Here is a 24,789-nt window from a genome sequence, read left to right on the forward strand (position 1 = left end):
CTGATGTATTCATTATTAATAGAGCCATTAGGTCCCTTTGAACATTTGAAAAAAAAGATGGCTGGTAGGTGTGGACTTGGGTAACACATTCTGAAAAGGGCAAGAACCATTTGCTTCTGCAGGTATTTGACAAACTAAAACTTCCATTTTTATTTCCCTCTTACTCGGTGAATTTTTCTTCCTTTTATTCTTTTAATTCCTTCTCTCTGACACTGTAGTCTTTTCTTTTTTCTGCTTAGAAATATGAAGAAATGGGCAGGTCAAAGTTGAGATCATTTGTGGGGCTTAGTCACATTGTAAGTCCCAGCATAGTCCTTTTATCTCTCCTGAACACAGACTGGGTATTGTGTGAAGTTCTTGAACTGTAAGTGACTTAAAATTCACTCTAGTGGACAAGGGTGAGAAGAAGTCATTTAACTGTTAATGGACTTACAGGGACGACTGAGCAGCTGTTTGAGATGGAATAAAAAATGACCCTTACCATTTCCCCAAACTTGGAATTCAGTCTTTGAGGTTTTAAATAATGTGGTTAACTTTTTCCTCCCCCAGTTTCTGTTCCTCTCTGTTCTCTCAGTTTAGATGGAAAGTGTGTGTGTGTTGGGGGTGGGGGAATATGATAAAAGACTGAAGAGAAGGCTTTTCTGGCTCTTGCTGCACTGAAAATTATGAAAGAAAGTTAGCCCTTCTGATATTTCCTGCTACATTTCTAGAATGGGAACAATTGTTTCTGCTTTGGATGATGGTCGAATATCAAACAGAATACAAAAAGGCTCTAGGGAAACTGATGAAACCATGCAAAAGTACTGCAGCTGGGGATCTGGGCCTCGTCCTTTGGTTCTGTTTGTACTTGGAAAACACTTTACATTGGCATCTCATGCTCTACAGTTCTTCCTATTTGTATATACTTGGGCTTGAAGAACTGGGTTTGAGGGAGACTGAACTACAACTTTTAGCCAAGTCAAATTACTGTGGACCAGCAGTTCTTATGACCTGCTTTTGTCTAAGCTTTTGAAGTAAAGAGTGAAATCTTATTTGAATTATGATTTTTAGCTCCCAAGATTGCAAAATGCAAAATAACTCATTTTCAGGATATATGTCTCTCTCTTGTTTCTCTTAGTGTCAGACTTGAAAAGACAGATACTATCCGTTGCATTAAGTCTTGTCGACCAAATGATGTCAACTGTGTGTTGGATCCAGTCCATACAATTTCCCACACTGTCATTTCATTACCCACGTTCAGAGAATTTACAAGACCTGAAGGTAAGTGGTGTTTTCCTTGCTCCATTTAATAGACTACAACATATAAAACCTCCACCAGAAATCCTTGCCTGAAGCCAGAATAGCTACCAGTGCAGCAAAGTGTTTGCACGGTTCCAAATTATAGTGTACTATTCGTTTAATTAAAACCTTCAATATCCAGAAGTTTTAATTTTATGGGGGGAAAACAAGTCATTCTCAATTCTAACTCATACAGCATCCCAGTCTAAGGAAATACTGAGTCTGAATTCTCATTTACCACATTCACTCACATAATAGTGGTGTGTCCTATGACTTCTTTCTTCCCTCTTGCAGATTTTGCCATAGAAAGTAGGTACTTTTATATATTTCTTCTCATCTGTTTATAGTCTATTATTCACTGTTGGCCAGTAGCTTGTTCCCAGAATATGGCCTTTATATACATGCAGACATTAATCACAGAATACAGTATGTTGTATATGCCATGTATATGCTATGAAAAAATAGCATCGCTTCTTAAACATAGAATAAGTGAAAAGAAATTCCAGGGACTAGCCAGAAAGCTTGCAACCTAAGATTTTCTAAAAGCACCCAAGTAGCTTTAGAGAACAAACTCTTGAAAACCAATGAGATTTGCACTTAGAAATCACACTGTTCTGAAATTCTCACACTTATTTTTTAGGTTATTTGGTTAAAAAAAGGCCACATCTAAAGCAGTAAAATCTGTTTGCATCCAATTAATACTTCCTGTAGAGTTAACATAATCAATATCATAAAACTTATGGATGTCCAGCCTGGCTTTCTTGCAACATACAGAATGCCGGTTATCCTAAGTGAGTTTTCCATCCCCACATTACTTGCTCTCTTTCTTTGGCCTCTGCAGGACACACAGGACTTAAGTCTTGTAGTCATGGAGATCACACTCACTTTGCTTAGTTCACAAATCAGTCTCAGTCTCAGTCTTGCTACCTCAGAAAACTGTCCCAAAATGAAAGCAAAGCTGATTCTTCACTACCATATCAGTCACTCTCAAAACCCTTCTAGTCAGAAGGAGTGGAGCAAAATATAGCCTAATACTTGGCCAGCACAGCAGTTCATATGAGAACAGCATAGCCACCATTAACTTAGATTGTTAAAGCTGCTGTAAATTGCATCAGGCATATTTCAGCCCTTAGCTGGCCCTACATCACAGAGAATGGAAGAATGCCCCATAGCCACTTTTACTCCAATACACACCCTTTTAACTTCACCAGGTGTACTGGCAGCAGAGCTATGGATCTGGCCCAGAATGCCTCCCAAACAGTTCCCTCATTAGTCCATCCTTGTGATTTAATAAGAAGAGATGAGACCAAGCAATCTGAGAGTAATAGTTGAACCCAGAAGATGTCCTTAAACTGTAATCCGGCACATGGCCTTAGGTGAATTCTTTTAACTCTGTGGTTTAGTTTCATCTTCTGTACAGCGAAGGTAATAATGACAATAATAATACTACTTAGCTCCCTCACAAGGGGTTTGAAAAGTGGTCTTTTTTTTGGGGGGGGGGGAGACCCTAATGAACTCCTCCAGTACTTGAACAGTACTTGAAAGAAATCTAATTTGTAATGGCAATGCTTTTGTTTCACTGTCTAAGGGAGATAGAGTTCTGGTGTTAATCTGCTTGGTGCCCTTCCACCTTCTACTCTGCAACCTGAGCATTGTCCTTTTTAGACACATAAAAAAGTCTAGCTGATTCCTAAGAGTAGTCTTTTTGAACTCTAAAATTAATAGTGTTTTGACTGCAAGGCTTCTTGGATAGTGCAGGAAGAGAGAATAGATAGATCAGAATCCTCACTTCCCCCAGATGTTCTTTCTTTCCATTTTAAAACACAAATTGGAGGTGGGGGAAGTATCCATTATCACCTTTAAGGACAAATCATTTTACATCAGATTCTGTTGAGTTCTTCAGTGATGTTGTCATTAATTCTTTTCCATTTCATGATACTCTTTATTTGCAGAGATCATTTTCCTTCGTGCTATCACACCTACGTATCCAGCCAATCAGGCAGATATCATATTTGACATAACAGAAGGAAATTTAAGAGATTCCTTTGATATCATCAAGCGTTACATGGATGGTATGACAGTGGGTGAGTATAGTGCTCTATGTTTACAGTAGACACTTTTTGTTTCAATAATATTATAGAACAAGGTCAAATAAATTATCTCAGGTAATTCTTTACCCCTTGATTTTCAAGCCTGTATTGGTTTAATATGCTCCCTTTCCAGTCAGATATGTCTCATCTGACTCACAGATTTTTTCATTCAAAAAACTGGAGTCTTAAATTTTAATTTGTGATACACATTAACTTTTTTCAGATTTGGCTCTAATTACACGTATGAATGATGAGATTTTGCCATTACAATCAAATCAAATATAAAATCTGGAGCCTGACAGCAAGGACACTGTAAATTTAATTAACTGTTCTTTCTTGTTTAAACATCATGGCATCATATTTTTGGATAATAATCAAACCTTTAAAGCAAGACTGAATTTACTGAATCTGTTATATATTTTAATAATAAATGACAAGCTAGTTCAGTTTCAAGTAACTACCTCTTTCTGTTGTGGGTAAAAGGGATCTGTCAAATGCTGTGGTTTAGAAGAAACTTGCACGGCAGAATGGAACATATACATTCAATTTAGTCTCAATTTGGCAGGCAGGAGACATGGCAGGGAATATACCTGTGTATATGGATCATGTGCTAGACATGTATCTCATCACATACCATGGTAGGGCTGCAACAAATCCTGGGGGTTCTGTCTCATAGGCTCCTTTCAGAGCAGAGCTTTGTGGCAGGGTACATTGCCTGTCATATGCAGTGTGGAGTGCATATTACGTACGCAGTATAGCTGTAGTATAGTGGGTATACTGTAGTGTGGCTCTCGCTCTGGAACACAGTGTACCCAGGTGTTGTTTGCAAATTATATGAGGGTCCCAAGAAAGAGGCTGCTGTGCCCACATGTGAGTTGCTGGTGCAGTGGCAAGGGAATATTCTGTGATTCTCGTACCCAAGACTAGAATATCGCAGGGCTGGTCTATTGGAAAGTAGTATTTGATGTGTATTTGTGAAAATAAAGCACTGCCATTCTGCCTGAACATGTATGCTTTAATATGTGAATGTCCAGGTTCTCTCAGGTTTACATGTTGCAGAAAAATATGCTTGTGCTTCCCTACTGAGGTTTTGTGTACAAGCCATATTTAGTGTGAACTGAAGGTGGCACTGTTGCATTTCAGAAGCATGATACTGCAGTGTCAGCTGTGTGAAGCTTTTGTGAGCTGCAGATAAAAATGATAAGTTGATAAGTCCTAAGGTTTATATTTCTTTCTTTATCAAACTGAAGTATAAATGTGAATGCTGAGGAAGAGTGAGAGTCTGTTAAAGTAGGATTATAAGATTACAGATTTCAGGTATTGAGTTGATTCTTTTTAAGAATATAAATGTTATCAGATCTCGCAGTAGTTAGAGTAGTTTGCTTCTCTTGCTATGGGCTTTCTTCTGTCTGAAATAAGAAAGAAGGATGTGTTTAGAAATGTGGCTGGTCAAGGCATTTGCCTGAGGGAAGTGTTCCTGTTTTGAATAATAGGACTGCATGCCAACAGCACTTTACTTGGTAAAGTGGATATATACTTCACAATGTTTAGGAGAGAAAGGATATTTTTACATACCAGGTTGAAAGAATATGATTTATGTCTACCTAGTTTCCCAGCTCTCCAAAGGAGCTGGGCAACTGTTTCTTCACCTCAGTTCCCCCATGTGCAATGTGGAGATGATCAAACATGCCCATTACTGTCTTAATTAATTCCTGTACGTATGAGCCTTAATTAATTCCTGTATGTAAAATCACTGTGAGATTAATGGGTGGAAGCTGCACAGCAAACTGCCTGCAGCACAGTTGGAAGAGGGAAAACAGAACAAAAACCCAGCTGATATTACCTGAGGGGGCAGAGATTCAGGACAGCATGTTGTATGTGTGAAATTAGGATTGCAAATAATTCTGCTAGCAGCAGTTCTCTTGCTCGCATCCTAATATTGCTCTTTTTTTTGTTAAGAATCAGAATGTTATGTGTTCCCTCAAAAAGTACTGGGAATTTACCAAGACAAATAAATAAGGTGGGATTCTAGTCCACGGGAGCTCACCAAGAGAGTCCACCTTGGAAAGAAAGGAGAAGAGTTTATATAAAGGGTGAAAAGAGACAAAGGCCATACATGGTATAAAAAAGATTACTGGTTATCGCAATAGGTTATAATAATAACATAAGAAAGGAGGGATGTGGCATAAGAGCCCTAACAGACCAGCCTTCATTTGGTGTCACAGGGCAGAAGAAAGCAATGAATGGATTCAAAGAAAGGAGAGAGCATTAGGAAAGAGGGGGAGAAAGGACAGATCAGTAGACAATGAAGATGGTCACGCAGGGAGTCTTTCATTAATAAAATGAGTTGTCATAACATGAAGAAGAGAGCTCATGCCATAAGAGGTACTTGTATGAAAGCTTTGTGTGAAATGTTGAGTGAAATAGAGTGATAAGGTGCAGGTTTCTTTGGCAATGGTTTATAGAGAAAGAGGAGCTATTAAAAATGGAATTATAGTAGGAAAGGGAGGACTTCAGCACTGGTAGAGAATGAGGGACTGAAGAGAGGTCATCAGTTTTAGCCATTATCTGTTTAAGCTGACAGTGAGACATAAAGAAGATGTTGGTGAAATTAAGAAATGTGTAGGATTGGATGGAGAATGACTGATCAGCTAATGGTTGGTTTGTGACTTACTCATGGAGAGAGAGTAGCTGAGGTCACAGGAGGAGAGGAGAATGTGTAGGAGCAGATTGTGAGGAAGGAAAAAGAAGAAACTAGAAACAGAAAAAAGAGCTGCCTCAGGGAAGAAACAAGATCTCCCAAAGAAGATGTAGGAGGAGCAGCCACAAAGGCAGGAGAAGAAAGAGGCAAGAAAGAGCAGGAATCAATGAGCAGCAGTACCAAAAGCGGAGAGGCCAAACGAAATGAGCACAGACTCCAGAAACTGGCTAGATAGACCTACAGAAAGCAGTGTGCAATGGAATAGAAAGAAAGGACCTCAACCCTCTGGACTGGCTGTACATAGATTCTATGCAAACTGCAGAAAGAGAGTTGTATAGCATTGCCTCCAATATTCCTACTCAATTTTGTTACGAAAGGATGCCACATCCCATTCTTTCCTGGTTCAAAAACCTGTTGCCCAGTGTGGTTGCAGTTCAAGGTGGCATCGAATCCAGAAGATACAGTTAACAACTGTACATCACTTATTAGCATGGGAGGGAGAAAAACAGAAGCGCAGACCTATCCCTTTTTTTAAAAAGCTTTTATAGACTTTTCACTGCATTCCTCTTTTTAACCAGCTGTCAGTGAAAAATGAAGAATGCATTTCCAACCTGTTCAAAAATGCTCTATTAATGCCTAAGGTATTATCAGGTACTATAAAGCATTTTCCCCCTCAGCTATGCATTCATTACCTTAGTTGACTATAATACCACCTCATCGTCTGGTAAAATTCAGGGAGATTTTACAATTTCTTAATGCCACTAAAAGTAGTATTGAGAGGCTGAAGTCCTCCACATTGAATGTGGTACTAACCTAAGCATATATTCTTGCCTGTTAAACAGAATGATACTATTCTTAGCAAAAACATCCTGAGCCAATGCAATTACAAAATTTCAGTTGTACCTATTGAACTTATTAGGGGTGTTGGTACTTGAATACACTGATTTCAGTAATTGCTTGTAATTCCACAGGTATGGGCTACTGCCCTCCAATTATAGACATCCATCTTTTTCAAATCCATGTTATATATAGACATCCATGTTATATATAGACATCCATCTTTTTCAAATCTCATATACATCTCTTATAAATTGTATTACTGTATTGGTCTTTCACCTTGCAAATGGATTCACGAAAAAATTTTGTGCCCAGTGAAAACATATCTTACTGTTTGCTGAAGATGATTATTTCAGGAAATTGAATTTACTGTAACAAGCATCATTTGAATTCTTCACGTGCCATTTCTATAGGAAGGGTGACACCAATGATCTGAGTTGCTTTTTCAAGGATTTCTTTACTATCTCCGTCCTGTTTGATAGGCAGTGATAGTTCATGAAGTTACTTTTGAACTATTACAAAAAGTGTTTGAACTACTGATTTCATAACACTGCATTTATTAGTACTCTAGTTTCTAGTATAGTATCTTTATTGGTTAGTATATTCCAGAGGCCAAACATAGACTTTTAGAAAATGGGCAAAAAGTAAACAAAAAGAGGTGGCACAAGGAAATGTGGAAACTCATTATTTGTTGTGGGTGGTAGGAGACTGGAGGCTTATTTGACTTTTGGGGAAACTTTGTCCTTAGCACATAGATAATTCTGCCATCCCCAGTTGTGGCAAAATCTGTTCTCAGTCCACCCACAAAGGTGTGTATGGTTTGGCATTAAATTCAGAGGCCCTGGATTGCAAAAGATTGGATCTAGACTCTGTCATTGGGCCCATTCTGCAATGCTGGACAAGTAACTTCACATTTCTCTGTGCTTCTCCTTGATGCTTTGTTTCTTTAGTCTCTTTATCTTTGGGCTAGAGGCTGGTTGGCACTTACTGGGCATTTGTGCAGTGTTTAACATAGAGAGATCCCAGGACTAATTTGGTCTTTTTGGCTCAGCTGCGATGCTAAAAGTAGCAGCTCACAGCTGCTTTTCTGTGGTGAAACAGAGTCTTGGTGTAGGCAGAGTCAGGACATCCAGGAGACCTCCCCCCTCTCCCGTTTATGGGGGTGAGGATTTCAGCACATACTTTATCTCCCCTTGGGGCACTGTTACTCAAAAGTAAGCAACAATAACCATCTTTTGTCACGACTATAATGTCATTAGCATGGAACAACAATGGTGTCTGGCCAGACAAAACTCGCACTGTCCAGTCATTCACAGCAAACAGAGCAATGACATAATTCAGCAGGTTTTTTCGACAGGCTGTTCCAGCCTCATATTAAAGAAGACCCAGTCCCTTTCAATATCTTTGTTCCAGTTTCATCCAGGCTTGCCCTTTCACAAGAGGACCCTCTCTGCAAAGAATATCTAGGGGCTTTTTCCTATGCCAAGATGCCCCGTTGAAATTAGTAGCTACACATTTGAGACTAGGGTGCCCAGAAGCTATTTGGTAAACTGGATCCTAGATTTATTGCCTGAACCTGCCCTTTCAGGATGCTGCTGACTGCACTGTTCAGTATTCAAGTCTTTCACTACTCTCCTCTCCTCCAGAAAAAAAAATAGTCAGGCTGGAGAGCTCTTCTGGAAGCAAACAAGCAACTCCAGCAGGAGGTAAATTTTCGTCTCATTTCTGAAAAAAGCTCAAGGTGCTTTTCTGGTGAGAATGAGTCTTGTGCTTGAGCAAAATAATGTTCCTAGTGCCAAATTTCATCCTAGCATATTGCAAGTACCTGGTTAATCAAACACTCTTCACTGATTAATATTCCTCTCACCCTATGGGTAGGAAGATGTAACATATCACAAAAGCATTCAGGCAGACCACCTTTGGTTATAGTTTCCATAAAGCCAGCAGACAAATAAATCACAGTGCAACTCTGATGAAATTTTGTGAAGCGTACCCTGAAGTCTAAAACCTGCCAACTTGGAAGAGAAATTGCCTGAGTCAGGGAACAGCTAGTGGAATTGCCGAAGGTCATTGGTTCAGATTATGCAGCATGCATTTTTTGGTATTAATTTTAAACAATGGGCTAAGATATTACATAAATGAGCAAAAGTAGCCAAATTTGGAACCCAGTACACTAAGAAAAACATTATAGCAATTCCTCTGAAAAGAGTCCCAGAATATGTCTGAGGGAATTCAGCCTGGAGATGAGGTGCTGTGCCCCTGTTAGTGAGTAGTCAGAGACCTTTTCATCTGAGGATCTCCAAGTGTGAAATATTTGTGTCACTCATTCAGCTGCTTCTGTGGCTGCTACTGAGTTTGTGTGTCTATAGCAGGCATTTCATTCTTGCAACAGCATCTACACCTTGTAAAAACTAGAGACAGAAGATAAGAGACTCAAGGCATATCGTAAATCTTTCCCAGTATGATGCACAGATGCATTGCTCGCTTAAAATAAAAAGTCTTTATTTTTGAAGGGGTCAAATGTGGTGAAATGACCCCTTACTTTAGCCTTACTTTGAGAATTTCATCAGGGATTAACACACATTAAGATTCAGAAAGCTTCCTTCATCAGAAATTCTGCTAACAATAGCCCCAGAACTGTCACCTCCAGGTGATGACTGAGTGGCTGTGTAAGGGCTTTCATGTCAAATCCTTGGGATTAGGTACTTTTTCTTCCATGGTAAATTGAGTTGCAGAGCCATATCATGCTGTGTGCCATAATGTGGCTCATTGCCAGGAAATGCTTAGGGTTATAATAATTAATTGCCCCCGTGTCACAGATATGCTACTGTATCAAAGCTTGGCTGAAACTGAATAATGGGTTAGCAGGACAGGTAGGGTAAACTACTCTCACTAAATGGAGTAATTGCTTGTACAAAAAAGCACTTGGATATTACTGTGATGGGCACCAAACCCTGTGTAAATAACAGATCGTGGGAGTAAACTATCAGGAAGCTGATATATATGATTTTGAACATTTTGGACATTCAGCCTTGAAGCTTTTCTACCTGTTTTTGTAATACATGGAATACTCAAACTACACAGTGTGTGTCACGTTCTCAAAGGTCAATAGGAAGGATTAAAATATATATGGTGGAAACTATTTTTTAATGAGTCTACTTCAAGTACAGTTATTACATTTTAGGCATGAATGATTTCACAGCATTGTCAACATTAAAAGCCATTGTGAGGTTTGGCTGGAAGGCAAACCAGAGATCTAAAAGCACTTCAAGTTTGCCAAACCAAGATAAGAGCACATCTCTCTGAAGTTATTCGGTATCCTTAATAAAGATCATAGTATTTGTAAACTAGCCAAACCTCAGTAAAATCAAAGGTTGTTTTTAATTCCTTCATAATACCAAGGCTCCATATGATCCAACATGACAGATAATAGCTTTGAAAATATTTACCATTTGTTTCTGGCCAAAAAATGTATTAATACCATGAGGCCTCTTTATTGCCTCTTTATTTGATGCATTTCAGCAAAGCTTTCTGAAGAAGCCCAAGTGTTAATAATATTAAACTTCGTGAGCAGTTGCATTTATTATATATTGAAACTCAAATTCTGACCTATTGCATAAGGCTGATCAGAAAGATCCTTTTTAACTGGGAACATGTTGAAATGTAATTCCTGCACTGTAGTTTCCCTTTTCTTCTTTCTTTTCTTCAGAAGTGAAAGAAAAGGCAAGAAATGAGCAGATTCAAGCAGTTTTAGTGAAAATTTATAAATTAAACTAAAAGCTGTGCTGCACCCTAGATGAAAACTTCAGAGATTATGAGTACCTGGAGAGTTTTAGGGCACAATTGTTTGAGAAAACTTTAAATAAGAGCTTTGACTTTACATGATATATAAATAATCACTATGGTCAGTAGATATTGTGAGCATGTTTGAGAAATGAGCAGTAAAAGTGAAGTATATGGCCATAGGCCATATACAGTATTCTGCTTTTTCTTCTTTTTTTTTTTCCCTTGAGGAATGTCTTGCATTACCTCTGATCACCGTTTACATTCCCCCAAAAAAGGTGCAGTACATCTCTGAGCTATACAGCATGAAGTTTTTGAGTTGGATTGAGAATATAGGCTATGGCATTTTTACCTTTTCCTGAGATAACATGCCTCTGAGGTCAAAGCATTGACCACAAAGCAGGTGAGCAAGTCCTTAGAAGTCCTGTATTGCACCGCTGGAGCAATACATGCTGGTATATGGCACCTAAATCACCTTTGCCTTTCTATCCCCTGATAGGGAGTGCTGGATTTGTATGAAGTCATCTGGGGCTCTGTTGGTGCTCAAAAGGGCACCCTCTCTCCTGCCCACTCCTGGACAAGCATTCCAGCCTTTTCCCTGCTGTCAACATTAGTGCTTGTATAGCCACACTTCATATACTTTATTATTTCATGTGTTGATATAAGGTAAGGGGAGGGGAATAGAAAAAGACCACTATTTTTGATCAGTTTAAACCAACTATGAAATTGCACCCTGAGCATCACGTAGACTGTGAAAGTGTCAATGTATATCAAAGTTGACTTCTAAAGCCTCTTGTAAGCACTTTGTTGCTCAACACTTAAAAATAAGGCCATTTTCTTAAGAATCTGAATAGAGATCTGGGAGGCTGATATTTGAAAAGCACATGCTTTTCAAAATCTTGGCCCCAGATGCTTCAGCTAAGATACGTACAGCCCACTGCATTCCTATAATGCAGTCCTACATCAGCATGGAATCCTTGTTAACATCCAACTCTCGACTTGATCCTCCAAATCTATTATTTTGTGAAAATATTCAGCATCAAACTTGAAAGAAGGCCTAATTCACAATATTATGAGGGCAATACGCTTCAAAGCAAGAGTAAATCTATTCCAGTTCCCATATTTTGATTAATGAGTTTTCTGAACTATATTTATGTTTGTCAGGTGTGGCAGCTCAAGGATTAATGATATCTTCAGAGCTATTTTTCTGCATATGGTTTGATGCCTACAGTGGTGATTACCAAGAAATATTTCATTTTCCAAAGAACAGCCACTTATTAATAAAATAGATTATATCAGAAACTATAGAGCACAACGTAGCAGAAGCATACATTGTTATTGTCACAAACTTTCACACAAAAAAGAGAAAATGTAAAGGATTATTTAGCCTTTGAAAGATGGAAGAATCTGAGATGTGCATTAAACTTCTTAAGTTAGCAGAGATCTGGGGTTCTGGGAAATGCCTGCAATCTGACAGCTAGATTGTACCTTTAGGCACAGTCATGAACTAGAGAGGACTGGAGGATCCTAGTGCCTGTGAGACTGTCTTTGGAGGCACAGCTCCCCATTCCTTCATGTTCTTGGAAGCATTAGCTTGCATTACAGGAATGGATTGTAATGGGAGATGGTCCTGGAGAAGAGAGGAGTCCAGGAGAGCTGACTGATTTTCATAGAATTGGTAAGGTTGGAAGGGATCTCTGGAGATCATCTAGTCCAAGCTCAAGCAGGGTCACCTAGAGCATGTTAGACAGGGTTGCATCCAGGTGGGCTTTGAATATCTCCAGAGAAGGAGCAACAAGAACCCCCCCTTGCTGAAGCCCAGACTTGACCCAGGGACCTTTAGATCTTCAGTCTAATACTCTCCCCGCTGAGCTACTTTGGATTACCTCCTCTGACCTCAAGAGTGGTCCCTCCCTATGTGCAGAAGGCAAAGCAAAGTGGCAGGAAGCCTGCATGAGCGAACAAGGAGCTCTTGACAAACCTCAAACATAAAAAGGAAGCATACAGGAGGTGGAAGCAGGGACAGGTGACCCAGGAGGAATAGCAAGGCACTATCCAACTGTGGAGTGATGGAGCCAGGAAAGCGAAAGCCCACCTGCAATTGAATCTGGTGAGAGGCATGAAGGGCAACAAGAAGGGCTGCTACAGGTATATTAGCAACAAAATGAAGACTACAAAAAATGTGGACCCACTGCTGAAGGGGGCAGGGGATCTGAGGACAAAAGACATGGTGAGGTATTCATTACCTTCTTCACCTCAGTCTTTACTGAGGTAAAGATTGGCCTTCAAGAATCCTGGGTCCCTGAGAGCAGTGGGAGAGTCCCCAGACTCATCCTCAGTAGAGGAGGATCGTGTAAGGGAACATTTAAACAAACTGGACATACACAAGTCCATAGGACATGATAGGTTGCACCTATGAGTGAGTGCTGAGGGAGCTGGCTGATGGTGTTGCAAGGCCATTCTTAATTATCTTTGAAAGATCATGGTGATCAGGGAAGATTCCAGAGGACTGTAAGAAAAACAAGGGTCACTCCTATCTTCAAGAAGGGCAAGGGGGATCCAGGGAACTACAGGTTGGTCAGCCTAACCTTGATCCCTGTGAAGGTAATGAAGTCAATCCTCCTGGAAACCATTTCTAAACATATTAAAGATAAGAAGGTGTTTGGGAATAGTCAGCATAGATTTATGAAGGGGAAATCATGTTTAACATACCTGATAGCCCTCTATGATGAGAGGACTGATTTGATGGTTTAAAGGAGATAGGGGATGTTGTTTGTTTTGATTTTAGAAACACTGTCACCCATAACAGCCTCCTAAACAAACTCATGAATGTAGATAAATAGATAGAGAGTTGGACTGAAAACTGGCTGCACTGTAACATAAAGGCCAATCACCAGTGGTATATACCAGGGGTCAATACTGGGGCCAAGGCCATTTATTATCTTCATTAATGAGCTGGCTGATGGGACAGAGTGCCCCCTCAACAAATTTGCAGATGATACAAAATTGAGAAGAATGGTTGTTACACAGGACAGTTGTGCTGCCATTCAGAGGGACCTCAATAGACTGGAGAAATGAAGTTCAGCAAAGGGAAATACACCTGCGGATTAATAACTCCGTGAACAAGTATATGCTGGCAGCTAACTGGCAGGAAAGCAGCTTTGCAGAAAAGGTCCTGGTGGACAAGCTGACCTCATGGAGCAGCAATGTGCCGTTGTGGCAAAGAAGGCCAACAGCATCCTGGGTTTCATTAAGAAAAACATTGCCAGCAGGTGGAGGGAGGTGATTTTTTTCCCTTTCACTCAGCACTTGTGAGACACATCTGTAGTGATGGGTCCAGCTCTGGCCTCCCCAGTACAAGAAAGATATGGATATACTGGAGCAAGTCCAGCAAAGGGCCATGAAGATGATTAAAGGGCTGGAGTATCTCTCATATGAAGAGAGGCTGAGAGAGCTGGGATTGTTAAGCCTAGAGAAGAGAAGGCTCGAGGGGAACCTGATCAATGTGTATAAATACCTGATGAAAGGGAGTAAAAAAGACAAGCCAGACTTTTCTCAGGGGTACCCAGTGAAAGGACAAGAGGCAGTGGACACAGACTGATATACAGGAAATTCCATTTAAACATAAGAATTTTATTATTATTATTATTGTAAGAGTGATTGAACAGTTGAACAGTGGCCTGGTGGAGTCTCCATCCTTCGGCATATTCAACACTTGACTGCACACAGCCCTGAGCAACCTGCTGTCCTTGACCCTTCTTTGATGGGGATTGGACTAGCTGATCTCCAGGGCCCATTCCCACCTCACTTATTCTGTGATTCAGTTTCTGAGTGTGGTGATGATGAAGCCAAGACCTGACTGGATTGCTATGAAAGTGAAAAATACTTCACTCTGCAGAATGCAGTAGGACATTCTCTCCCATATTAACCTTTGAAACATTATATTTTTCAAAGTGAGGATACTTTAAGAATTACCCAACAGTTGATTTACTTCCTTTCTAGCTTGGCATGGTATAGGTCAATAAGTATTCTAGTAGTTATGTCAGCAGAAGTAATTTAACCATGCAAAATCATTACTTTGGTATAACCTTTTGAAATAATGAGCAGCATTTAGGAAAGGAATTTAATTAAACTTTAACACATGCCCCAAAGCTTTTCACAGAAACAACCTGGATGAAATAACCTAAAAATACATGTTTTGTGTCTGTGACCTGGCTGTGAATGGTTTTTCAAGTATTTTGATGAACTTTATATATTTGGAATTAATATTGAAAAAGAAATGCCTTTTTCAATATGAATCTTAATGTGGTTTCTTTTTGTTGAGGTCTACAAAGGCAGAAAACAATTTGGCTATACAGTTTTGGTTTCAAACTACATATATGTATTTACACATTGTAAGCTGAGATAGTCTGGTGTTCAAACCTAACATGCAACCTATGGTCTATGGTTTGACCCAAGGAAGCATTTACTCATGGCTAGTTTTTTTCCCCTCTTGCTCATTTCTGGAATGATCCTATCAACTCTGCCTTTTCAAATAGCCACAGCTATGTTCATTTCCCTAGTCCTAAACTTTCTAATTGCCTGAACATCTCATATGACTAGGCTCTTAAGTAAATTTGATGCCTCTGAGATATTACTTAGTTTTGAAAATCTTGGCCAGCAGTGTAAAGCAAAAGGCCTTGAGGAGAAAAGCAAACTTGAAATTAAAGTCCAGAGTCTTGCATTAACATGAGAAGTCCTTTTTGTATTGTTTAAGGGTAACGCATAAGCTTGCTATTCCCCTACAAAAAGTTGTTCAGTACACATTATCACTAGTGGCCTGATGTTTGGGGCTGGTTTCCTTTAACAGCATTGCAATGGCTTTAGATTTCAGGAGGCTGAGATAAACCTCTCTGCCTTGTTACTGGGACTTCCACATGGGATTAAAGAAGCTTGCAAAATTTAAGAGGAGAGCTTGTGTCCCTCCTTTGCATGATATCATACATACCTGTGGCCTGACACAGGCTATCAAACTATTTAAAGGCTATTTGTGTGTTTCTTAATGATCCATTGCTAAAAACGGGTAGTTATTGTTATGTCATGGCAGCTAGCTCTACTTCTCTCTAACTTAGTTGTAAGAAGGGCCAGAGTGTTTTCTATGCAGAAATAGAATTAGAGATCTAGGAAGAGCCAAATGTGGGACTTCAGAACATAGGCTGAGATTTTGTAGAAATTAATATGAAGCCTAATAAGTTGAATTTCAATTGAGTTTAGGCTCCACAGCTCTCATTTAGCACATTCTCTTTGGTATTTGATTTTTTCCAAATTAATTATTTCATGTCCCAAGTATCTAGTTACAGCACATGGAATATAGCAAGAGGAGAAAATATGAGGTGTTTTTTGTGTCATTGAAATATCTCCCTTGCAGGTTCACATCCCCAAAATTCCAGCTGAAAGCAGACTTTAAATCCTTTGTTTCCCATCTTAGAGACTAAATTCATTCTTCAGATTTAACCTGATTACTGGCCAGATGACAGTCACATTTTTATGACATTCTTGGATGAAATACTTGCTAACTTTTCCAGAGAAAATAATTAAAAATTAGCTTGCTTCCAAATCCATGATCTTTCAGCTGCTTATAATGCAGCAGCTCCAAGAGTCTTATCCACCCAGTATTATCATTAGTTAATCCATTAGGGATGCACAGCCCATTCTGCTGGCTATCTAGCTCTGAGATCCCCAGACAACTCCTAACCAAGTGCAAGCAAGCAAGGCAGGCAGGAGAGCAGTGTCGAAAAGTAGCTGAGCTGGATATGAAACTTAACAGCTGAGATGCAGGAATACATACTAGGTTGAAAAATGTATAGCTTTCTCATGCAAAGTGTGTGATAATTTGGTAGTAATACAGTCATTCCTATTCCTCATGACATAAATGAAATTTGAAGCAAGGTGCATAAAAGCCCAGGTGAATCACTTTTCCTCCTAAATTTCCTGATTCTCAGGCTATGAGTCTACAGATCTGATTGTAAATGAAAGCTGAAGTCTGTTACAATATGTTTCCCCTTTGAAAAAAATTACAAGAAGTTTCTTCAGGAGAATGTGCTATTATATGGTAAGAATTAGTGCTGTTAGTCAGTCACCTTTAACTGGTAGTCATTAGGCTCTTTGCACTCTGTATTTTACAATGGAGCCAATATTAACATTCTTATGGAGTCATAGTCTACACAATAATTCATACAGTACTTCATATTTCAAACTGCAGTTGCATCTAACTAATGCAAAATGTTCTTATTTTTTTAATGGTCAGTAGCACATGGGTTCTAGTTCTGTTTCCAGTAGAGGGAATGAAGAATAATTCTCAATAGGCCTGTTAGTTTCTGGTTTACAGAAGTCAATTTTAACAATGCATAACCAGGATAGTAACATACAAGAATTTAATAGCAGTGTGCCTATTTTGAAAGAAAAATGAACAATGAGATATGCTCAGACTTGTTTGTCTGCTTTGGTATTTCAAATATACATCTCATTCCGATTATTTTAGATACTCTTTATAGAGAGCTTTAAAAATAGATCTCAGAATGAACTGAAAGATGTGCTTTGTTCTGCACAGGACTGGATTAATGTGCTCATAATAGATTAAAGATTCAGAAAAGTGGATTGTTCTTTTCACCACTTTATACTCCCTCAGTAACTCCACAGCACTCTTTCTCAAGTTTATTTTTTTAGCTGACCACAAATCATACAGTTAAATAGCATAGTAAAAATTATTAGCAACTTTTTGAAATAAGTGGCTTGTTCCCAGAAAAATTGGCTGAATTAGTACCTGTCTGTAATGCAAAGCGTAAAGTCTTACAGTAATGAAAAGGGGGGGGGAGGGGAAATGCTTTTGTATTCAGCTGATAGCAAAAAGCCACATATCCCTTTGTTAACTTGCCAGCTGAGAAGAATCACACAAAGGAGACTGTGTGATATGAGCATAAAAGAAAAAAAAAAAGAAAAAAGAAAAAAAAGAAAAGGTAGTTTTGTAACTCTTTGGCACCTGATGACCAGAATTTATTCATATACATGTAGATGTAGCCTCTGTATGAGGGAAGAGGTAGGAAGGGGGTAAGAGTAAAAGAGATCTTGTGCTAGTTACTTAACCCTAAGGTCAGTATCTGGTTGAGGTGATTGACCACATTTTTGGTAACCATGTTTACTATATTTTCCATAGCCCACAGGTTACTTGGAAGAAAAGCATCTGATTTGGCAGTAATCTAGATTGTTTATGCATATACAAATGCACATACCTGCATATGCATATGGAGGTAAGGGAAGAGGAGGTTGACCTCAGTGCTTCCCCTCTTCCAGGAATCCTCAGATAAGACCTGCTGGCCCCTTTTGCCTCTCCTTTAGCCTCTCTTCCCTTGCCCACTAACCCTTCTCTGCCTGAGGTTGTGGGGTCCCTAAAAAGTTCAGGTTATCTGAGAATTTATTTTCAAGGATCAGTACTTTTAAAGGGGTGCGAGTTATATCTATACTGTGTTCTTACGATATTACAGATTGAAACATTTGAATAGAATCAAGAATCTCTCCCTATGAGAGTCTTTCTGCTTTTACCTCTGGAATAGAAAAGTAGCAGAATGTATCCTCTCTGCTGACCCAAAACATCCTTTTCTAGTTGTAATGGGAAAATAAGCTTCATGCTCTTTGGTTCTGCTTTGTTTTTTTGGCAAACAGTGGAGATGCCTGTTAGAGGAACTTTCTCTAGAGAAAATGCAAATGCAGTGTTCTGCAAGTGAGGTAAGGAACACAATGACCCAGATTCACTGTGAGTGTAATTTCTGCCGATTTTGTGGTTAGAGGTGGAAAAAAAGAAGGAAAAAGTTGAAAAAAGAAACGTTGTAAAAGGTTTTGCAAGTAATCCTTCAGCATATAGGGCAGTGAGCTTAGCATGGAAGTCAGAATCAGGAGCCTAGTTTTCCAGAGACCAAAAGCTAATGTAGGCTAACACGGGGTATTCTGCCTTGTCATCCCAAATGGGTTAATGCGGTAACAAAACAGCAGTGTTTCTCCTAAGTTCAAAATGGAGCTTATTAGCAAATCAGCCGCATAATGCAAAAATTCAAGCAGAAACCAGACACAGAGGTGAATTGCCTGAGGGTCTCACATATTTCAAAGGAGAGAAATGTAATGATATCTTAAAGAGGTATAGACAAGCAAAGGAATACCTGTGGCATCTGATTACAATAATAGAAATTCTGCTGAAAGGCTTTGGAAGATTAACAATATTAACCTCGCTGTCTTATTTATCCCATCTTCTTTGATAAACAAAGCCTCAGTAATCCAGTGATAGTGGCTCTAAGGTACTGACTGTTGTTACTATTCTCTTTTGAAAATAAGCATTATATATTATTTGTGTTAGTCTTCAGTACATGTGATGCTTTACAAGAGGAACCCCTTTGTGTGCCATACTTTTGTTTAGACAAAATCCAAATACAGAACATGAAAGGAGAAGAAAGAAGGCAAGAGAGAAACTCCGTGTGTTAATTAAAGAATTTTAAAATTGCATAAAATAAATAGATATAACTGTAATAAATATAACTAAACGGAACTGCAGAACTGACTGTGACATCCAAGAACTTGCTACCCCTCATCCTGTTGCTCTCAGACATCAGCACATGGGAAATGGTTGACACAAAGCCTGTCTGCAATAAAGGCAGGGTATGCAAGAAGGAGGGGAGTTTTATCATCACTTTCTGAGAGGAGAAGGTCAGCAAACCAGGAAGATGCCCAGGCAGATTTGAGATTGCTTATAACATCTCTGTTCACTTAAGAAAAAACAGAACCAAACAAACCTAAGCAAATGGGAGGTAGTCTGCCTAGGCTGTGATATATAGAGTTCTGAATGGCTTTGTCTATGTTTGGGTCATAAAATACAAACCAAAGAATGCAAAACAGTACATCAGGCTTTAGCATAACAGAACTCACATAGATTTGCCAGTAGGCAACAACACGAGTACTAGAGATTGCTGGGCATGCAGGATTCAACAGCAGTGAGAATCTCCTTTGACTCTTGTCAGTGAGACATAGACAGATTAGCAGAGGCATCCTGGTAGCTGTAGTGTGGTCTGAAGAAGCACCATGTGGTGCTAGTGTGATTTGTATGTGATATATGTAGCTCAGGAGGTGTGGGGAAGTAGTGACTACTGATTTTAGCTAGGTGTACTGAATAATGCCCTTGATGCCTCAGCTTTTGCTTATCAGAAGAGTGGTTTTGTTCATTTGTTATCACTGATTCACCCTGTTTTGATATAGGTATAGATTCACCTGCCTTTTATTGCGTGAAGCATTAACCTAGCTGAAATCTAATCCTCCATGATAATATTTTGTTGGAAAAGGATTTGGTGGAACTAGCTGAAAGAAACTCACCCCGTTTACCAGCTACATAGTTTGCTTCCAGAGAGCGCCAGCTGATGGGGGTGTTGAAGATCAGTCTGTTTGCAGGTAACTTGTAGCATCGTTCTTCTGGCATCCCCTGGAGTGACTCATGGGACAGTGTGTACTGCTAAGGAAGCCAGGACCAAAGCCTCATCTGCAGTTATCCCCATGTAACTTCTGAGTGACTCCATCCAGCTGCTCTGGATTTACACCGGTTCAAAAGAGATCAGAAAGTGGCTGCTTGATTTCTACATTTCCTGACTTTTCAGTACATTTTAAAATTGTAACCTTCCTATTACTATAAAGTATGTTTTTGTACTTAATATTTGGCTCAAAATGCTGAAAGATGCCAGACCACAAATCTGGACCCAGCACTAGCCTGCCAAGAGCCATAGTGGAACAACATGTTTATGCAAATGCTGCAGTGACTGATGAATCTCCTTCACTTAAAAACATTCAGAAGAACTACACGTGGCATCTTCCAATGTGTTCTCTGATAAATGTTTTTGAGATACCAACTGATGACATTCAGCCACATGTGTGAATTGTGTGTACTGGGCCTGAATCTCCCGTTTTTTTCTTTAGTCACTTGTATGTGAGAGGATCACTGGGAACTAAATAAAAGTGTAGCCAAGCCCAAGCTTTGAGCACTTCTGGCCTCACATGGCTTCCACCCACATTTGTCCTTGAGTGTGATGGAAGAGAAAGAAGAGTTTTTCCATGTTATCAGTTGTCACCAAAATAAATGAAAATGGAAGCTCTCAATGAATGTCTTCCAAGAGCTGAAAATTATGTGTTCCTGTCCAGTTCTTGTCCAGAAGAACATTACGTTTTTTTTTTCTTTTTGCACAGATGACTAGGGAAATTGATGCGCATTTAGGACAACTGCAGTTTTATGTACTTGCCATAGCACAAACCCATCTGACCACATCATCTTAATAATTTAGGAAAGGAAGGGAAATGGTTCTGTTTTATTGGTGTTTTGAAATTTATTTCAGGGCCATCTAGGGCATTGGCAGGGACCTCCTTGTATTTAGGCACATCAATCTGGATAAGTAAATATTGTGAGAGTATTCTGTTTCTTTGTACAGTCTCTCAATTTGTTGCTTCAATGTAAGTGTCTTAGTATGTGCAGCATGCACTTCTTAGAGCATTATTAGTTTTGATTTTAAAACTGCATCAAAAACCTGTGTAGAAAAGTACTGCCACATAGATTACAGTGTGTTGTCCATTCCACCTTGAAAGTAACTGTTCTATTTTTGATGTCTTTTAGCAGAATATATCCAAATAAGAAAGTCACTAATTGCTTTGACTGCTATGGTCATAATGTATAGATAAATGGGCAGCATACACCATCCTGAGAAGAACTGCACCATGTCAGAAACAAATCACAATTTGCAGTCCCACTTCTAGACTGAGCAGACTAGGAAAGAGAGAAGAACGCTATAAAAGGATTATAAGTAGGATATATAGGATATAGAAAAGGATTGCCAAATGGAAATGGTAACCTGTGCCGTTAGAGGCTTACTGATCACTGCATGGGACATGAACAGGGTGGGTTAAACAGTTTGCCAGTTTTGAGTGATTCCAATGCTGTGTGTTTCTGTTAAGGCAGGGCCTGCAATAATGTAATGTGTTCTCAGCAAAATGCTCTCAGTGCTGCCCTGAAGGGGTACCCTAAAGGGGCTTTTAGCAAGGCTTTTCTTTTTTAGTGTAGCGTCTGCCAAGACCAGTAATTTTTATAAGGTGCAGGACAGTGGCCAATAAAACTAATATATATATATATATATATGTATATGTGTGTATATATATATAAATGTAGGGGGAAGGATGCTACAAAAGCGTGTTCATCAAATATGGCAAGCGAAGTAAATGTGGTGAAAAGTTTGCAATTTCACCACATGCTGAAGATATTAGTCAGTATTTAAACAGGACAAAACTGTAATGTCATCACTGTGTTAGCAAAAGGTGCTGACAGGCTGCATAAGCAAACGTTTATCTCCACCATCAGATCTGCAGCCAGCCTGTTCTTAGAGAGCCACCGCGAGACGAGGGCGCTGTGCCCTGCCGGCTTTTGAAACACGACCCCTAGCATCGAAACGGGATACATCTCTAATAATCCTTTCTTAAACTGTATATTTCCCGTGGAATCAGATGCCCTGCTGGGGCAGTCAGTTGTCTGAGTGAAGCGCCTGAGCGGGGAAAGCCCGTGAGACCCTCTGGGCGAACGTTGGGTGTGCAGAGTTTTGAACCTGCAGTCTCCTTTCACACACGAGTAGTTTGCAGCTGCCTGGCCTGTTTACAGCTGAGAACAGCACAGACCTCGAAAATAAACACAAACGTGTTACAGACCGATCCTATGCCGCTTGGAGTCATTGGCAAAACTCCCATGGATTTTCCTTGTGTAAGTGTGAGGCTTTAGCGGCTGTTCAGCTGCAGGGTGTCAAGGCCTGGAAAGCGTTAGTGAGCATTAGATTTCCTGCAAGGTAATTTAATTCAGGGATTCCATTTCATTCTTATTGTTCAGGCTTTCTTGCAAATATTTACTGATCCAGTAGATAAAATAACATTCCTTCACCTGCCTTGCAAATGAAGGGGAGTTTTAATCTTGGTGAAATAAAACAGGGTATAACTCATTAAAACCCTTCCGATCCCCATGTTAACGGCACTGCTTTTCTCTGTTGCAATAGGAGTGGTTCGCCAGGTGAGGCCCATCGTTGGACCTTTCCATGCCATCCTGAAGCTGGAGATGAACTATGTCATGGGAGGGGTGGTGTCTCATCGCAACATTGTCAATGTTCACATCTTTGTCTCTGAGTACTGGTTCTAAGAGAGCTTTCAAAATCCCAGAGAAGGAAACTGCTCCAAACTAAATCATTACCACAAACTATTATGTCATATACTTGTTTGTAAAACCCAATAGTGGTGGGGTTTTTTGTTTTATTTTTAAATATTTGGTTTATAGTTTAAGACCAATAACAAGCTATTATGTTGATTAGACATAGGATGGAGCAAATTTAAATGAGCCTGATTTAGCTGTGTGTATAAATAAGTAGTGTGTAAAAGTGCTCAACTGCCTAGTGAAATTTAAAACTTTTCTAAATGAGTAGGCAGCTCTTAACTATTGCTCTTTGGCCTAATAACCGGAGAGACTGAGGATGTGAAACAAATAGATGTCCAAGTTCATTAGGATGAAAATAAGGCATCTTTGGAGGGAAGAAGTTTGATAGGGATTAGTAAATTTGCCTCGATATAAAGTTCTTTGAAGGAGTCAGTTTGTAAGAAAGTGCCAAATATTCGCTTTGGGGCTCCAGTATAGGCTCTGTGTATAGACACCTAGAATTACTAATCACTTTGGATAAGTTCAGCCTGGAGATTTAAAAAGAGCCAGTCAGCTATGGCTACAAGACAAGGGCAAAAGGAAGTGGAAGCAGCAAGAGACTAACAACTATTGCACATATTAAAAAAAATACTCATTTTTGTATTTGTTGTTTGACTGTAAAATTATGCTTGATTCAAATTAACCAGATACCTCTCATTGAAATTAAGCTGTTATGCGGATAAATGTATTGCCTGCACTCCAATCACATCTGTACTCAGCAATACATGGGAAACTTAGAGCTATACCTCCTGCCTATTATAAAGCTCAATACCTTTCTAAATGTGATAATAAAATTAGCATGTTAAAACTCTACATTTCCTATGCACCCAGCCAAGGCATATGTACTAATATAATGAAACTGTCACAAATAAATGAATGTTAAATGTATTTTCTGGGCATCAAGGTAATGTATCTTTTTTATTACAGAAGAGAAAATAAATAGCTCTGTGTTTCAGTTTCTTATGTCTGTTAAGATATCGGGAAATAAAGAAAGCCAGATGGGAAATTCTGAAAAGTATGCTGATTTCTGCTTACTGCAAAAACTGTATAATGTATAAAAATATATATCCTGTATGCAAATTAATTATATTTCTGTATTACACATGCCCCAGTCAAACAATTTGCCATTCTGACACTCACTATTAGCTCTAGGCATTTGTCTTGTCCCTGTGTTCAAGAGACCCTGAAGTTAAAGGGAATGTTTCCTTTGATTTGAAAGATCTTTGGATAAGGGTAATTAAGTGAAGATGATCAACTGTCCTCTCTGACAATACCCATTGCAAATGAAAGACCATAACAACTTTACTATGTATATAAAGTATAGAAGTCTTCATTCAGTTCTTCATGGCAGGTAAACTTCTCTGCATGCAGCATCTTCATTTTATGAAAAGTTTATAACACATTCTCATAAATCAGTTTTGAGCAAAGAATACCTTATTGACAATATTTGATTCCTCCACTCAGAGAACATCTCAACCCATCCATAACCGTGTGATCAGGATGCCGTCAGGAATAGCTGAGAGCCTAAAGCAGATTCAGTGCTGCCAGGGACTACTGTTAGGAGACTTGTGAGTTCATTAAATAGTTACTATAGCTGAGTAGAGAAATGTTGTGAAGCAGATATATTTGTAGCAGGTGACTTTTATCAGCCAACTAACTGATGGAGATTTTCGATTCTCCCAGGTAACAAGATATACTGTTGATTTCAGGGATTACTAAATAATAGTAGCTAAGTAATTTCAATTTAAATTGAAAATAACAGCAAAGGTTTTATTGTATTACATAAACAGAGTCCAAGAAAATGAGGAAGGAAGAGTCCC

At 39.2% G+C, this 24,789-nt stretch overlaps 1 protein-coding gene across 1 annotated transcript in view; it reads left to right on the forward strand.

Moving 5' to 3' along the window:
* The window catches only part of FBLN1 (fibulin 1), a 79,146-nt gene extending 55,171 nt beyond the window's left edge, over positions 1-23,975 (forward strand). The window contains exons 15-17 of the mRNA XM_062592545.1: positions 1,118-1,260; positions 3,231-3,362; positions 22,779-23,975. Coding sequence (XP_062448529.1) covers positions 1,118-1,260; positions 3,231-3,362; positions 22,779-22,918 — 415 coding nt within the window. The 3' untranslated portion in view covers positions 22,919-23,975. The remainder of the gene's footprint in view (positions 1-1,117; positions 1,261-3,230; positions 3,363-22,778) is intronic.
* The last annotated feature ends 814 nt before the right edge of the window (positions 23,976-24,789 follow it).

Source organism: Rhea pennata, chromosome 1 (genome assembly GCF_028389875.1).
Source record: "Rhea pennata isolate bPtePen1 chromosome 1, bPtePen1.pri, whole genome shotgun sequence".
NCBI lineage: Eukaryota > Metazoa > Chordata > Aves > Rheiformes > Rheidae > Rhea > Rhea pennata.